At 43.2% G+C, this 17,017-nt stretch overlaps 1 protein-coding gene across 1 annotated transcript in view; it reads left to right on the forward strand.

Moving 5' to 3' along the window:
• The window catches only part of ANTXRL (ANTXR like), a gene marked incomplete at its 5' end in the record, with an annotated part of 91,154 nt that overhangs the window by 1,235 nt on the left and 72,902 nt on the right, over positions 1-17,017 (forward strand). The window contains 6 exons of the mRNA XM_063125887.1: positions 595-674; positions 778-846; positions 9,242-9,322; positions 9,423-9,483; positions 14,101-14,199; positions 16,419-16,488. Coding sequence (XP_062981957.1) covers positions 595-674; positions 778-846; positions 9,242-9,322; positions 9,423-9,483; positions 14,101-14,199; positions 16,419-16,488 — 460 coding nt within the window. The remainder of the gene's footprint in view (positions 1-594; positions 675-777; positions 847-9,241; positions 9,323-9,422; positions 9,484-14,100; positions 14,200-16,418; positions 16,489-17,017) is intronic.

Below are 17,017 nucleotides of genomic sequence, written 5' to 3' on the forward strand. Positions count from 1 at the left end.
CTGGGATATTTTAGAGGTGTTTTTGTGAATTTACATTCCACCATTTTTAGTGTACCTGTAGGAGCTTTAAAAATAAACAACTTTTATTTAGTGCAGAAAGTGTAAAACTCCGAAGGGACCTCATAGTCTCTGGCCACAAGGCTTTTAGTAATTTTACCTTGTTAGAAAGAATGAGTTTTTATAAATAAACCACGTGTTACCACAATGTGTGAACGTGCTTTCAACATCTAAAACTTCACTCGTTATCAAAAAGCTTGGACATCTATAATTTAAAGTACCTGTCTTAACTTTCACACCATGTAAGCAACAAACGCATTGTACAGTCTATAGTCCCATAACAAAGCCTCCATTCACTTATACTTTTCCTTGGTCTTTCAGCCCCAATCCTCTTCCTCCACCAGTTGGAAGTAATGACTGCAACCTAACAGTAGCCACATCGTCTCTACACTGGCCACTTTAAAAAAAAATACTTTGGGGGACATGAGAAAATTGGTAATTTGTCACTTAAACTGAAGGATTTTTGATCCTTAAGGTCGAAGATATATTTTATGTAGCCACCCATAAACTAAGTAACTATAACTGCCCACATTGCAGGACTCCAGACAGCGAGCGTGATCATAGCTCTAACCGATGGGGAGCTGCAAGAGGCTCAGTTTTATTATGCAGAGAAAGAAGTAAGTTGTCTTTGACATTTCATCAGATTCTGTGGGAATGTGCAAGTGTCCATGCCTGGCTCTTCAAAGATTAATAGGACTTTTAATGCTCTCTCTTATTTAGGCCGACAGAGCAAGATCCCTTGGGGCAATTGTCTATTGCGTTGGTGTGAAAGACTTCAATGAAACTCAGGTAACTCTGATCTTTGTTGATGTTTTGCATCAATGTAGGTAGAGAATCACATCCAGACTGTTCACAAGTTAGAGAACCAGCAACCGTTCGTTCCCAACCTCTGAACACTCAAGAGTGGCTCTGTGCCTGTTCTTACGAGGTGGTTTTGCAGTTATGAGAGATAATTGTGTACAACACTTGGCATTTTGAAACCTAACATTAAAAGCAGCCCTGAATCTCTCTTTTTCATAATCGATCCTTGGCTCCTCCAGTGCAGGGCTGGCTTACAAAATTTAAAAACACAATACTTCAAACTTTAAATAAGCAAGAATATACTGAAACAGCAAATTAATATAATAAACTCAGTCAAGATAAAATGGGTCAAATTAAAAACAAGCCTAACAAAATAAAAATGTCTTCTCTTGGTGTTGAAATGACATCAGAGTAAACGCCAGGCAAGCCTCCCTGGGGAGAGCATCCCATAAGCAGGGCATTGCTCCAGTTACTATCCATCATACAGGTAGCAAGAGTTTCTCGTAGGGCTAGGCACAGACCCCCTAACTCACTTTGCAGGCCAATTCAGAGATCTGAATCGGCTCCGACCCACCTCAGCCCTATTCGGACCCAATCTGACCCACTTCAGATTGATAGGACTTCTGACATGGGGATTACTCACATGCCCATTTTCCTGGATACTGCAGTGGCAGCAGTACCAGCAGGGCAGGAGGACACCAAGAATCTCTTGTCCTCCTGCCCCGCCGCTCCCTCCGTGAGAGGAGAAAAAGGGAGCGCCCTTCTCCTCCTCTCATGCTGGCAGCTACTGCGGCAGCAGCAGAGCAGCAGGAGGAGGAGAGTCTGTCGTTGTCCTCCTACCCTGCTGGTGCTACCGTGGTGACTGGGATGAGAGCAAAAGAAGGGCCCTCCCTTCTCCTCCTCTCCTCCTGGCAGCTTGCATGGAAGCAATGGCACTGGCAGAGCAGGAGGGGATGCTCCCTTTTCCTCCTTCTCCTCAACCCAACACCTAGATTGGTCTGAAGCATCCCACAGCAATTCGGATCGATCCAACGCACTTTGGGGTCCTTCAGACCAAACTGGCCCTGATTCGGATCTGGACCGATTTTGTCTGAAGCAGCCTGCTTTTGGCTTGGAATTTGGATCTGGATCCAAAGTGGTGCACAGCCCTAGTTTCTGGTACCTCTGGAGAGAAGTAGAAGGGTGGACAGACATGCCTGTGGAGTAGTACAGTCAAGGTTATGATCACTTCTGCTGCCTGTTCTCTGGAAAACTAGAGCCAGTACCATCCCAAAGCATGGGGCTAGGTATGTACAGCAAATTTTGTATACTTTTTAATGTTCACTGTTTTTAACTTTTGAAGACCACCCAGAGAGCTTCAGCTATTGGGCAGTATATAAATTTAATAAATAAATAAATATTATGCAGGCACTCTTTGGAATACCTTGTGGAGAGAGATTCAGCCTCTACAGGAGGCTCCTCCAGGCCTGTCTTTTAAAGATGATTTTTATGACCTAACTATTTTACTGGAGCTGACTTATCTTGATTCATACTGTTACTTTCATGTGGTCTTGTTTTATTATTCTGTTTTGCGTTTTATGTATATATTTCATTATTTTATTTTTAACGTAAGCTACTTTGAAGGTCTTTTTTTTATCCAGGAAATGTGAGCATAGGCGTGCGCAGCACATTTCATTAGGGGGTTCAGCCAGGGATTTTTTTTAAGGTAAACATTGATTAAATATACAGTAATAAAGGACTTTTTTTCATTCATCAAACAAACAAAATAAATGAAAACTGAAGTAAACTGTATTTTTTTAATTAACAAGTAATCTGTACTTTAAAAATGCACATTTTAAAATGGAGACTCTGAATACTATTTTTTTGTTGTAGTGATAACCAGGCATATATAAAGATACAGTCAATTTTCACCATCTTTAAATTTAATCAGATAATGACCTAATCCAAACTTACTAAAACAGATTCACATTTAAAACAGATTCTATCACATTAACAACGAGTGTCATCTTAAGTTCCAGCACCATACATAGAATACTCCATACATAAAATGTCCTAATAATGATTTTAAAAGATTGTCCTGTGTGCTGCTGAGCAAAGAATTTGGAATGAGGTCCAGGAGAGAGACTTCTGGGGTGAATATAGTGAGGACGAGGGGTGGCTGCGAGCCTAGCATAAGAGAGGGCTGGCTGGCAAGATTTGGAGAACTTGGGGGAGTATAGATCTGTTCTCACTCGGAATTGCTCTGTTTTGGACTTTTCTACTGCTCACTTTCCGTTGTCAGATCATCACCTAGTTTCTTTCAATATTACTCATAATCCTCCTCCTTCACGTCCCGCTTCTCGCTCTTGTCGTGACTTGCAATCTATCAATTATGAGGCTTTTTCTCAGTCTCTAGCCTCCTCTCTTCCTTCTGTCTTTTCGGCTGTCTCCTTGGACTCAGCTGTCACCTTCTTTAATTCCTCCTATCTTCAACTCTTGATAATCTTGCTCCATCTACAACTCGGATAGTTCGCCCTTCTCAACCCCAACCGTGGCTCACCTCTTTCCTCCGCTACCTTCGCTCTTGTTCCCGGGCAGCTGAACACCTTTGGCGTAGGACCAGGGACTGGGCGGACTTTGTCCATTACAAATTTGTACTCTCCTCTTTCTCTTCTGCCATTTCATTGGCCAAACAGCAGTATTACTCAACGTTGATCCAGTCAAATGCTAGGCATCCTCAGTGGATCTTTGTGTCCTTCAATTCTCTTCTGAAGCCTAATCCACCATCTCTCTCCGCCTCTCTGTCTGCTAATAACTTTGCCTCTTTTTTTAATGCTGAAATCCAAACTATTCGCTCTGATCTGGCCAGCTCTGCTCCTCTTCCAGTTCCTGTTCCTCATCTGCCAGTTCCTCCTGCAAATTTCTCTGCGTTTCCTTCGGTCTCAGTTGATGAACTGTCTACAATACTGCGCTCTTCGAAGCCCTCCACTTGTTCTCGCGATCCGATTCCTTCTCGCGTCTTTATTAATCTTATCCCTGCTATCCTCCCTTCTTTGCTTCATATTATTAATTTTTCTCTGTCCTCTGGTTCATTTCCTTCTGCTTTTAAACATGCTACAGTCTCTCCTATTCTCAAGAAACCTACTCTTGATAGGCTATCTCTGTCTAACTACCAACCTGTCTCTTTGTTGCCGTTTGTTTCAAAGATCCTGGAGCGTGTGGTCTACTCTCGTTGTCTTGACTTTCTTTCTAGTAACTCTGCTCTGGATCCTTTTCAATCTGGATTCCGTCCTTTGCATTCCACTGAAACAGCCCTTACTAAGATTACCAATGATCTTCTTACTGCCAAGTCTAAAGGCCATTATTCCGTTCTTATTCTCCTTGATCTAACTGCAGCCTTTGACACGGTTGATCATGATCTTCTTTTAGATTCCCTTCATGACCTTGGATTTTGTGGCTCTGTCTATAACTGGTTTGCCTCCTATCTAGCGGGTCGCTCTTTCAGCGTGTTGGCTAATGGCAGCTCGTCTTCTTCTTTTTTCCTTTCAGTGGGGGTTCCGCAAGGCTCGGTGCTTGGTCTGTTGTTGTTTTCTTTATACATGTTGCCCTTGGGTAATCTTATTCAATCTCATGGCCTCCAATATCATCTGTATGCCGATGATACACAATTATATCTTTCATCTCCGGATCTTTCTCCTGATGTTCACGATCGTATCTCGGCATGACTTTCTGATATCTCAGCTTGGTTGCTTCATCGTCGTTTGAAACTTAATATGGCAAAGACTGAATTGCTTGTTTTTCCTCCTAAACCTTCTCCTCATCTCTCATTCTCTCTTACTGTCAATGATGTTACACTTACTCCAGTCAAGGAAGCTCGTAGTCTTGGTTTTATATTTGATTCCTCGCTCTCCTTTATTCCTCATATTGAGGCTGTAGCTAAATCCTGTCATTTTTTCCTGTATAATATTGCCAGGATTCGATCATTTTTGTCTGTCTCTTCTGCCAAGACTCTTGTTCATGCATTGGTTATTTCTCGGTTGGACTACTGCAACCTTCTTCTCACTGGCCTTCCTTCTTCTCACATCAGTCCGTTGGTTTCTGTTCACCACTCTGCTGCTAAGATCATCTTCTTGGCTCACCGCTCTGACCATGTTACTCCACTTCTGAAATCTCTTCATTGGCTTCCAATTCACTTGAGAATCCAATATAAACTTCTCCTGTTGACCTACAAAGCTTTTCACTGTCTAGCTCCTTCCTATCTCTCCTCTCTCATCTCACACTATTGCCCCGCTCGTGCTCTTCGCTCCTCTGATGCCATGTTTCTCGCCTGCCCAAGGGTCTCTACTTCTCTTGCTCGGCTTCGTCCATTTTCTTCTGCTGCCCCTTATGCCTGGAACGCTCTTCCAGAACATTTGAGAACTACAAGTTCAACCGCAGCTTTTAAAGCTCAGCTAAAAACTTTTCTTTTTCCTAAAGCTTTTAAAACTTGATTTTGTTCTGACTTTATACTGTTAGTTTTACCCTACCCAGTGCCTGTTTACCCTACCCTGTGCCTGTTTGCATTCTCTTCCCCTCCTTATTGTTTTATTATGATTTTATTAGAATGTAAGCCTATGCGGCAGGGTCTTGCCATTTACTGTTTTACTCTGTACAGCACCATGTACATTGATGGTGCTATATAAATAAATAAATAAATAAATAATAATAATAATAATAAATCTGGAAGTAGGGACATCTCTGGAAGGCCGCAAAGGGGCTATTGGCAGAAGACAGGAGATGAAGGAGAAAAGAGAGGATGGGAAACCGTCACAAGGGCACATCAGTCTTCTTTACTGATCAATTGTAAGCCGCTCTGGGAGCCTTTTAGGCTGAGGTGCAGGATAAAAATACTCTAAATAAAAATACTCTAAATAAAATAAGGGCAGAAGAAGAGGATTGGCATAGGGGGAGCCCTGGGGAAAGAAGAGAGAGAAATGCCCCTTTGTGTGGGGCTAGAAGAGGGAGAGAGGGTGCAGACAGGAGAGGTATGAGTGTCCCGGAGGGGAGAGGAAACAGAGGTAATGTTTATCCTTGAGGAGAAGCCTGAGGGGAGACATGATAACATTCCTCAAATACTTGAAAGATTGACACACACAGGAGGGCCAGAATCTCTTCTCGATCATCCCAGAGTGCAGGACACGGAATAATGGGCTCAAGTTACAGGAAGTCAGATTCCGGCTGGACATCAGGAAAAACTTCCTGACTGTTAGAGTATGACAATAGAACCAGTTACCTAGGAAGGTTGTGGGCTCTCCCACACTAGAGGCATTCAAGAAGCAGCTAGACAACCACCTGTCAGAGATGCTTTAAGCTGGATTCCTGCATTGAGCGGGGGGTTGGACTTGATGGCCTTATAGACCTCTCCCAACTCTATTATTCTATGATTCTATGAAAACAGTAGTGTAGATCCTGCCTGAGACACCTGGGCACTGTTCACTTAGGAAACCCAATGCATGTTGTTCAGTATCTAAATTATAGCCAGCTCTTGCTAGGGCTGGCCCAAGACATTTTGCTGCCCAAAGTGGAATAGCAAATGACATGACCCCCCACCCCACCCACAAACTCACAGTGCAAAGCCAGTAAAGTCATTTTAGCACTTGAGGCCAGTGGACAACAGCTTATTATGCCATAATAAAGTTGTGAGTCTTCCAGATCTCACAGGATACTTTACGGCTTTTGAACACAAAGAAGAAGAGGACTATACCACAACCTGGCCTTGTGGGTCATGTAACCAGCAAGTACAGTCCAGAAAGGAAATCCAGACACAAGCAATTCAAGCCAAACCACACCACATACCGTATTATTTTGCCCCAGTCCAAACATTGGTGCTCATATCCCTTTTCGCTGCAGTGCCACTTCTGCCCCCTTGACCCAGATAAGGGGCCTGGGCAGCTTGGAAGAAGCAACAAGTAAAGAAGGCCTATGGCACTCCACTGAATATGTCAACAGTCAGTCTACCCACTCCCTTGCCAGGAGTCACGCTGCCTATAATGGCAAAGTATAGTAATTGCCTGGGCATCTCTCTCTGCATAATCAGGTAGTAGCTTACAATGGTGTTAAGCAATTTTAGAAACCATATGTAATAGTCTTATAGACCCCTTTATGTTTTAAAATGCGTTGCTTCAGTTCAAATGGCAGATATATCTTCCACACTGACAGCTGCTACATTTCTGATACTAGAGCAATAGTATATATATGATTCAACACATGTGAGGAGTTTCACATTTTAAACTCATTTAAGGTGCAAGCCTGTGCATATTTAGAAAGAAAAAAAGTCCTACAATTCTCAGCATACCCCAGCCAGCCATGCCAGCTAGGGGATTCTAGGAGTTGAAGGACTTTTTTCTGTCTAAACATGCATAAAATTGTGCCTTTAACTTATCATGTCACACTAACAGGAATACAGGAATCAAATAGGATTTCCTTCTTCAGTGGGACACACTTACTTAGGAGTAAGTACCATTTTATTATAGGAAAGGATAATATATTTTTAATTAAAATTTAAAAATAACTATCACCTGGTACAGAGTTTTCCTATGGAAGACCTGGCTGGTTCACTGTTGTAATTATTTGATTGGGACTGAAGTAGAGGGGCACTAATTTTGCTGTACTTATTGTCTTTAAATATGGTTAAATATCCCAGCGTGGGATGTACTTAATATGGTTAAATATCCCACAGTTACCTTGCTATTCTATTTCTACAATTCTTTTTCTCCTGTCCTTTCTTCATCCTCTCTTCATTTTCAGGCTGCATCCGGTGAACATTTACCTCAGAGTAAGTTTGATTGATCTCAGTGGGGCTTACTTCTGAGTAGACATACATAGGATTGTGCTGCAGCTCTGTTTTAAAGTGACACAAGATGCACACATCCAAAGTTTACCAAAAGAATGGCTTGAAAAAAGGGGGATGGACACCCTAAAATAAGCAAGGGCAGATAGGAATGGTTTTAGCATGCATTCTGAAAAAGGTGCTGCTGAATGAACCCTCCTTAGCCAGGAGGTCCTGGGGGGGCATTGCAGTTCTCCCCCCTTCCCCCTTTCTTTTCTCTTGCTGGAGACCAGACTGGGGTGGGCGGTGGGGCAGCGATGAGGAGAGGAGGCACGCAAACATGCAGCTTCTCTCTCTCCCTCTTTCTCCCAAACATCACAGTATCTGCAGGGCTGATGGGGAGAGGAGGGCCCCAATCCGCAGCTCCGGGCAATCTATCTTACAAACAGTCCCTTCCTCGGCTCCTCCACGTGCTGCTTCCTGGCTCCAGCGTGGCTGCTGCTCCCACCTTGTTCAGCAACTGTCACAGAGGTCAGGCAGAGCAGCTGGGAGCGGCTGAGTGAGTGAAAGAGCGAGTGAGCGAGTAAGCAAGCAAGAGAGCTGTGTGTGTGTGTGTGTGTGTGTGTGTGTGCGTGCAGTGGCTGCACCCTGAAAAAAGCCTTCCGGAGGCGGAGCGGGCTAGAGCAGCGGCTCCTTGCTTGTCCTCTCTCCCTGAAGTTGCTCGGCAGGGACAGGGCAAACATGGCGGCGGCAGCATATTAGGGGGTTCAGCTGAACCCCCTGTCTGCACGCCAATGAATGTGAGTACAAAATAGATACATAATAAATACAAACACTTCACATGCACACTTTGTAAGATGTTGCTTATTGCAATGGTTAAATTGTGTGAGTTTATTTATTTATTATTCATTTATTTATTACATTTTTATACCGCCCAATAGCCGAAGCTCTCTGGGCGGTTCACAAAAATTAAAACGATAATAAAACTACCAACAAGTTAAAAATACAAAATACAGTATCAAAAGCACAACCAGGATAAAACCACGCAGCAAAATTGATATAAGATTAAAATACAGAGTTACAACAGAATTACATTTATATCCCACCATTTTTCCTCCAAGGAGGCAAACATAATCCTCCTCCTCTCCATTTTCATCCTCAAAACAAGCATCCTGTGAGGTAGGCTGGGCTGAGAGTGCGACTGGCCTAAAGTCACCCAGTGTGTTTCCATGGCCAAATGGGGACTAGAACCTGGATCTCTCAACTCCCAGTCCAACACTCTAGCCACTACAGCACAATCTAGCAACTAAGCCAAGGAGATCATAGAATTGTAGAGTTGGAAGATCATCCAGTCCATCTCCTTGCCAATACAGCAGAGGTACAGTGTTTTCTGGGGGAACCACATGTGCACATGGGTTCACCCACCCACAAATACACACATTCTGCCACTAGTGGGGCATGCAGCTTCTTGTACTCAGAAGTAAGCAGGAATTGCTCAGAGGCATGGCTACTCAGAGGCAAGCTGGACTGAATCCCTTTTTTCTTCACTAAGTATTCATACCTTCATCACACATTTATGATTGTCTGTCTCTGCAGCTGTCAACCATTGCTGATACCATTGATCATGTTTTCCCTGTGACTGGAGGTTTTTATGCTCTCAGAGGCACCATTGATTCAGTAAGTGGTATATTCAAGAAGCTCAATAAACCCTTTCTTGATTTGTTGAATCAGTGTAAGACTTTTTTGGGTTGCAAATACCATTCTATCAATCCTATAGATTCTGAAGAAATCCTGTATTGAGATCCTAGCAGCTGAACCATCAAGCATCTGTGCAGGAGGTGAGTTCCTACAAGCCCAGATATTACCACTGTGAAGCAAAACATTTCTTCATGCTTACCCATTAGACAAAGATTCTGGACAGTTTTCTGGGTGGTGACGTGAAGAAACCAAACAAAAATTTGGCTGTGATTTTCACTCAGTACCATTGGCTTCTTAGGAATATTTTCTTCCTCGTGTGTTTGGCAATCTATGGCCTTCAACACACAGTTGTACTGAGACATCAAAACTGACTGCCTACCTAGGAAAGGACTTGATGACTTCAGAATCATGTGATTATAGAATCCCACAAGATCCAAGGACCAGCTGACCTCCGTGAGGGGCCAGCCATTGAATTTAATGAGCCAAAGAGCAAAGTTGTTCACATATTATCACCTATGTGACCTTAGAGGGTCTACTTCATGGTATGAGAAATAATTTAAAGAATGAAATGCTGCCACCTGCTCAATCACAGAGGAGGAAGTGAGTGGTGATTCCCATGTGGGAATGAGCATGCCTCCCTTCCACCCACATGCCTGCTAGCCCTTGCATGGTTGGTGAAGGGGACGGGGAAAGGGAAGGGAATACTCTGTTGTGGGTTTCCTTCCTTCTGCCCTTTGTTTGCATGCATGTGAGTGCAAAGGGAGAGCACAATCACACACACACACACACACACACACACACACATGTGCAGCTGCTTTATGTTAGTGAGGATATATGCGCACACATATGGTGGCTGTGGAGACAGGGCAGAGAAAAGGAAATCTTCCCATTGTCATCATCTTTTTCTGACCATGTACTTAAAAGTACACATTTGATGGACGGAAAGTTCCTTTGCCCTCCTCCTGTGCATACATATGTGTATGCATGTACATATTTGTATTGGGTGTAATCAATGTTTCGCCCGTCCCCCACTAGGAATTATGATTGGGCCCTACTTATTATACTGTGTATTAAATTGCTGGGTTAGTACGATCTTATTCCTGAGAAAGAATGTCAGCTTGTAATTGTAACTCACTGTGTTTAAGAATGGCACTTTGAGCATCATGTTCATTCTTTCTTGATCCATTATTTCCATGTGAATCTAGTGAATTATGAATGCATCTAGGGTGGGTTTTAGGTAGCCAGAAAAGTGGATGCTGGCTGAACCAGGGGTAGATTGATCAGTCTGTCTAGAGGCTGACGGTTGTGCAATGCTTAATGTTTTGTGACCCTGCCAATTTGTAGCCCCCTTTGCAAATGTGCATCTCCCTTTATCCCTTGATTGAAAGTGACCAAGATGCACAGCCTGTAAAGAGGCCATCAGTCTGGAGTCAGAGGTTCCCAACAGCTTCATTGCTTTGATTATGCTCACAGTGTGCTGACTTGATTGAAAGGTTGCACTGGATGTGGCACCCAGCTGGCCGTGTCAACTCTCAGGTGTGGATGCAAACAGTCAGCTTCTCATCAGAGTCAAAGAAGCAAAGCCGACAGCCCAGCCAGTGCGCACCAGCTTCAGCCCACCATCTCGCTGCCAGCGCCGCCCGCTTAGTTCTGTGCTGACCTTTTTCCCTTCGTTGTCTTGTCAAAATCAGCAATTTTGAATCTGACAGTAACTAAGGAAGAAAAGGACGCAGGCAGAGTCAGGGGCCCAAATTAAATAGAATTAGCCATTTCAGCAGGTCTGTGTTCTCTAGAACTAAGTCACACTGGATGGCATTGGAACCGAGGGGAGGGGAGGGGCTGTGGACCTGACTGTTTCTATTGTTTTTCCAGTCAGTGACAGAAAAACAAAAGGTTTCCTCTTTTGCTCCTGCACCTGTTAATGGGAGTGGAAGATGCACAGTATTTATTTCCATGGACAGCTGTGACAACTTTGGCAGGAGCAATGAACAAGGTGGCAGAGGACAGAAGGGAACAAAGGAGGGCCAAAAGGCTGAGCTCACGTATCTCCCCATGTGGCTGTAAACCTTTTGCGTTTCAAAACACTGTTCAAATGATTGTCCTCAATCATTCTATCTACTAAAGTTGTTTCTATTTTTAAAAAAGAAAATTTACATACTTCTGTAATAAATATAACAACTAAATTTTCTGTTTCATTGAGTGTTCAGCAGGTGACATAGGAGACAGTAAAGTCAGAGTTGTATCTGGATGGCCTTTGGTCTATAAAAACCACATATGCCTATTAACAGGATTTTTGGCAGGGAAAATTCACATGGCTCCTGTTTGAGAGCACCATCTGGTGAAAAAACAATCCAAACAATCGCATAGAAATAATTTTAGGGTCTCACAACAACAGGGTTTGTAATCTGGGAAAGATTCAGTGATCAAAAGCCCTGCTGGTTTAAGACCAAAGTTAAAGCTTTGTCATGGCTCAAGCTCCACAAATCCAGGAAATGGGAAGCTAAGGCTGATGCCTTAATAGATGTGCTCCATGACCAGTGATGGTGTTGTGCAATGTCACAAATTGTGCTTGCTTTCAACTTACTCTCCATGCACCCACAATTTTCCTTGGTCTTTCAGGCCCAAATCCAGATGGGGAGGATGAAGTGGCTGGACAAAGGTCATCCATCAGAATGACCGAGGCCATTTCAGAGCTGAATTAGACATCATCAGAGGTGAAGCCAGGGTTAGTGACCCAGAAATTTGTCCACATGTATTGGCAGCTAGATGCTGAAGCAGGGCTGGGGAGACAGCTTGACAAGCAGCAAGAACCAGGAGTTTTGGGAGGAAGAGAAAGTTAGAGAAAGGAGGATGGTATATTGTTGCCAGTTGCTCAGAAAAGGTTGCAGGGCTAACCAGGAATAGTGTGCAGTGGGGGCTGCTCCACCTCCACGGGTTCTGCTGCACAAGCAGGATTCACCTCTGGCACAAAAGGGAAGTAGCATTTCTTGAAGTGAGCTGCTTGGTTCCAGAACCAGGCTGGTCAGCAGAGCCCCCTTCTGCAAGCTCTGCTGATCTACAACCTTTCAAAAACTAGCATTTTGGCTTGTTTCTGATTGCTTTGGTAACCACTGGGTTCCCATTGCACAAGCAGGAGGTCCTGCTAGTGGGTGGGCAGCATTGGCTACTGTCCTAAGACAATCAGGAGCAACCAGAAAAGGGCAATTTAGCTGGGATTCTTCCTCAGAAGGGATATAGTTTCCTGTAGCCAATACTTGCCTCTCCTGCAGAAAGGCTCATCAGGGAGGTGTCCCTCACTAGAGACCCAGCTCATGGTTCAAGGCTATGCTCCTCAGATCCCTCCTCCTGATCCTCCTCCTCCCCTCTAATACTGAACTTGGTTAATCCTGTGCCTATCAGAGAAGAAGAGAAGAGGGCCACCCAAATATTAAGATAGTGCTTTCTATATATTTGAAGGACATTGTAGGCTTGCAGACATTATGTGTTTTACTGTTGTGCGCTGCCTTGCAAAGGCTTCTGCCCTGGCCAAGGAATATTTTAAATATAATGAACTGAAAGAAAATGTTTTAGAAGACAACTGTGGTTGCCAGTTTCTATAGAATGATGAAGATGTCAACAGTGGAGGATTCAGAGACAAAAAGGAGGGCAAAGGATAGGCTCACTTGACCCCCTGACAGCTTATATTTCCCTAGATTGGTCATTATTGTTGCAGGGCATATACACAATAAAGCGAAAAACCTTCTTTCATACTATCCAGGGAGATTTCAAGAGGGAGGTAAATTCTACCACTTTTCTTTCCGACTCTCAAAAATACCTCTCCTCTTCCCCACACTATATAACTTTGTACTCAGGCTCGGCACTGGCAGCCAGCCCTAAATCTCAGTCCTTTAGCACAAAGCACGACACAATGAGAGAGGAAGGTGGGAAAGATAAACCTCCCTCGCCCTGCAAGCCTTGAACAGGTCTACAAGGCTTCTGTCCCAGCCTTCAAAGGGGACTTGACCAGAAATAGGTCAATGGACCAGTGTAGTTACTCCAGGTCTACACGAGCACAAGCTGTTGCTCCACATCAATGTGCCCATAACCCTCAGATTCCCAGCTGTCATTTTTTTGTATCAAAAATACAAATGACTCTATATTTTATATATATGTTAACTAAGTATTCGCATTTTGCACTGTTTCCTTTACTGTGTGTTTCCCTAACTTTTATTCGTAGTATGTCTGTGTTTACTTTTGTGCCCAAATAAATTTAGCTACTAACAGGGAGAAAGTACTTTCATTTAACAACAGCAGAAAGAGGCTGCTGTCCGACCTTCAGAAACCAGTGGGCCCGTGGGATTCAGAGTCAACTGGCTTGGAATGAAACCCAGCGGTAATAATCCCTAATCATCAAAATATTATTTATACAATGCCTCAGATAATAAGCACTTTTATATACAGTAATGAGACAGACCATGCAAAGACATGGAAGTGTGTGTGACTCAAAAGCATCGTGCTCCAGCCTTAGAGTAGTCAAAACTGGATTATTTTTCAATATTTCACTATAGTGCAAATACATGATTCCATAGCACTTCTGTATATTTGCAAAATGCTTTTCCCTTCTTGATCTTCTTTATCCTCATAAATTCTCTGTAACATCGCATTCCCACTCTACAATTGGTGCACTAAGGTTTGCTTAGGACCATTCCATAGAGCCCATCTGTATATTACTGGACCACGTCAACTTTCTTCTCATCATAGCATTTGTATCCTTACAGAATCCTATCAAGTGGTGGTGAAAGGCAATGGCTTTTATTACGCAAGGAACATTGACCAAGTGCTCTGCAGTTTCAAGATCAATAACACTGTTACTCTCAGTAAGTTGGCAGATTGATGGATGATCCTGTTATGTCCCCACAAGGTGGGAAGAATAGTTACACTAATGCATCCTTCCTCAACTTCAGCTTCTGACATTTTTGACTACAACTCCCAGGATTCCTGTCCATTGGTCATGCTGTCTAGGGCTGCTGGAAGTTAAAGTACAAAACATCTGGAGAGCAACAGGTTGGAGAAGGCTACACAAGTGAATGCTGCAGGGCCAGCCCTACCATTACGCAGAGTGAGGCAGTCACCTCAGGTAGCAGATGCTATGAGGTGGCAACAAATGTTGAAGGAGAGAACTGTGGGCCACATGGCCTATCCTATGCCTCCTAAGCTAGCCTACTGCCTTCTGGTGTGGTGGAGAATGCAGTCTCATCACCAGCGTTTCAACTGCCAGTTCAGTCAGTCTTTGTACATGGAATGGCTGGGGGGGGGGGGGGCATGTTGTCCTTCGCTTTAGGCAGCAAAATGTCTCGGCCAAGCTCTGTAGTGCTGTGGTGAAAAATGCTAATGGGGAAGACCTTTCTCTCTATTGCAACATGTGGGTCAGTCACGAACAATCCCAGAATGCCCAGACATCTCTTGTGTGTATATGCAGCGTAAGTTTACACAATACATTTTTTATCATAGTAATAGCTTGCAAGAACACTCCAGTCCTGTGAATGAAAATTTGTAATTTTGAAAGTGACTTTTATAGACTACACCTACTGCAAAGAATCAGTAATAAACTTGAGATGATAAACCTCTGCCTGGGCTATATTACTTCAGACTATAAGTTTAAATGTTTAAACTTTTAAGCATTTAAATGTTCCTCTGTACAAATATTCCCACCTAATAGTCAACTAAATGCCAAGAAGAAGAGCTATAGACTCACTTTCTCCCTACATGCTACTTTACTCTGTGTAAAAATATATTATTTAACTTTGCTGTGGAACTACTCTCATACTGAGCCCTAACTGCAGTCTAACGTAGTTCTGCTCAAACACAGATTTGCCATCTCATAGTTGGCTTGTTTCTACTGAGGTTCCCCCTGCTCAAGGTACTAGACTCGTGGCCAGCCCGTTTTATAGTTTTGGAAACAGCCATCTTTTTTATTGATCTTTCTCATGTGTTTTTAACAGCAACTCAACACCCAGAAGTGAGTATATGAAGCTTCTCTTGGCATAAATAGAAAGTGAAGAGAGAAGGCCTCACCTGCTAAGTTTCTGTGAGTTAGGCTGATGTTAAAAGTATAAGAGCAAGATCTGGAAAAAGTTGGCAACTGTGGCTGTAGCCATTCACTTAAACTGGTTCAGTAATGCTTCTGTTCCCATCATTCATAGCCAAATGGAAAGACTTGGTAGTCGGACCATAAGAGTGCAAATAGAGTTACAAAGTGCCAGGCGGAATGTTTTCAAATAGGTAGATTCAGGGATGTAGAAAACTATCTCTTAAATTTCTGCATGCCATGCAGCAGTTAAATGCACTGTGGGTCTGTATCAAGGAAAATGTTGACAACCCCAGAAGTGCCTTTTGCCTTATTTTTGTAGATGAGGATTTCTTGAACTTTATCCAGGAGAAACGAGTTTGTACCCCTGAGACTTGCACCTCATACAGAGCAAATGCACTCAACCTGTGGTGCTCTCAGAAGCATCAAGTACCTCCAGCACAAACAAGCATTTCTGAATTAGCACTCTATTCCATTCTCAGTTAAATGAAAGGGGAAATCACAATCAGCCTGTAACTCACTGGCTTGAATGTCCAGGGAGGAAAGAAAGGATCTAAAATTGTTCATATGTAAAGCAAGGCGGTGATGAGTCTCTTTATCTCAAAAGCTAAAAATGGCAGAGGCCCTTTTCTCCAGGCCAGCTCTGGTACCAGAAATGACCTGGGTCAGGAAAAATGGGCCTGTGATGAAAGAGCAGGGGAGGCAAGGCAGAGCAGAGCAGTAGTTCAGCTCTCCTTCCCCATGAACCTTTTGGAAGCAAAAAATTGGGAAACCACCATCACCACCCCTGCTTTATCAGAAGTGCAAACATGACTTTCTCCATTACACGTAGTGTGGCTCTTGGCTTTCCAGGGTTTCTGGAAGTGGAGTTTCAGGAGGACGCTTCCCACATGCCACACCGTTCCTGGCCTCCTGAGGACAATCTGCAGCACCCACTTTGAGTGCGATGCTTTTAACTTGATGCAGCTGCACCAGGGCTTCAGATTCTGTTTTTGTTCCTTCCTTCAGATGAAAAGCCAACAGTGGTTCAAGACACTTACTTACTTTGCCCTGCTCCAGTGATAGAAGATGTTGGACAGTGAGTAGATTGTGTTTCTTTTCTCTTTAATGGTTTTTATTGTTTCAAACATTACAGACGTACATGCCACAAAATCATTACATAAAATGCAGACAAAATTACAGACATTAAATACACACCGAAATACAGTAAAAACATTTAAGGTTAAGGTAGGGTGACCCTATGAAAAGGAGGACAGGGCTCCTGAATCTTTAACAGTTGTAGAGAAAAGGGAATGTCAGCAAGTGTCATTTGTATGCCTGCAGCACCTGGTGAAATTCCCTCTTCATCACAACAGTTAAAGCTGCAGGAGACCTGCCTTCTTTCATATCTGGTCAAGGGCAGGGCTCATGCAGCTTTAACTGTTGTGATGAAGGGGAAATTTTACCAGGTTCTTCATATATACAAATGACACCTGCTGAAATTCCCTTTTTTTACAACTTAAAGATACAGGAGTATTGTTCTCTTTTTCATATGGTGAAACTCTTGAAGCAGACTTATAAAATGTTTTATTTTATGTGTGGTCAAATGAGTTGCCTGCAGACAGACA

This window comes from Elgaria multicarinata, chromosome 5, assembly GCF_023053635.1.
Source record: "Elgaria multicarinata webbii isolate HBS135686 ecotype San Diego chromosome 5, rElgMul1.1.pri, whole genome shotgun sequence".
In the NCBI taxonomy this organism is placed as follows: Eukaryota; Metazoa; Chordata; class Lepidosauria; order Squamata; family Anguidae; genus Elgaria; species Elgaria multicarinata.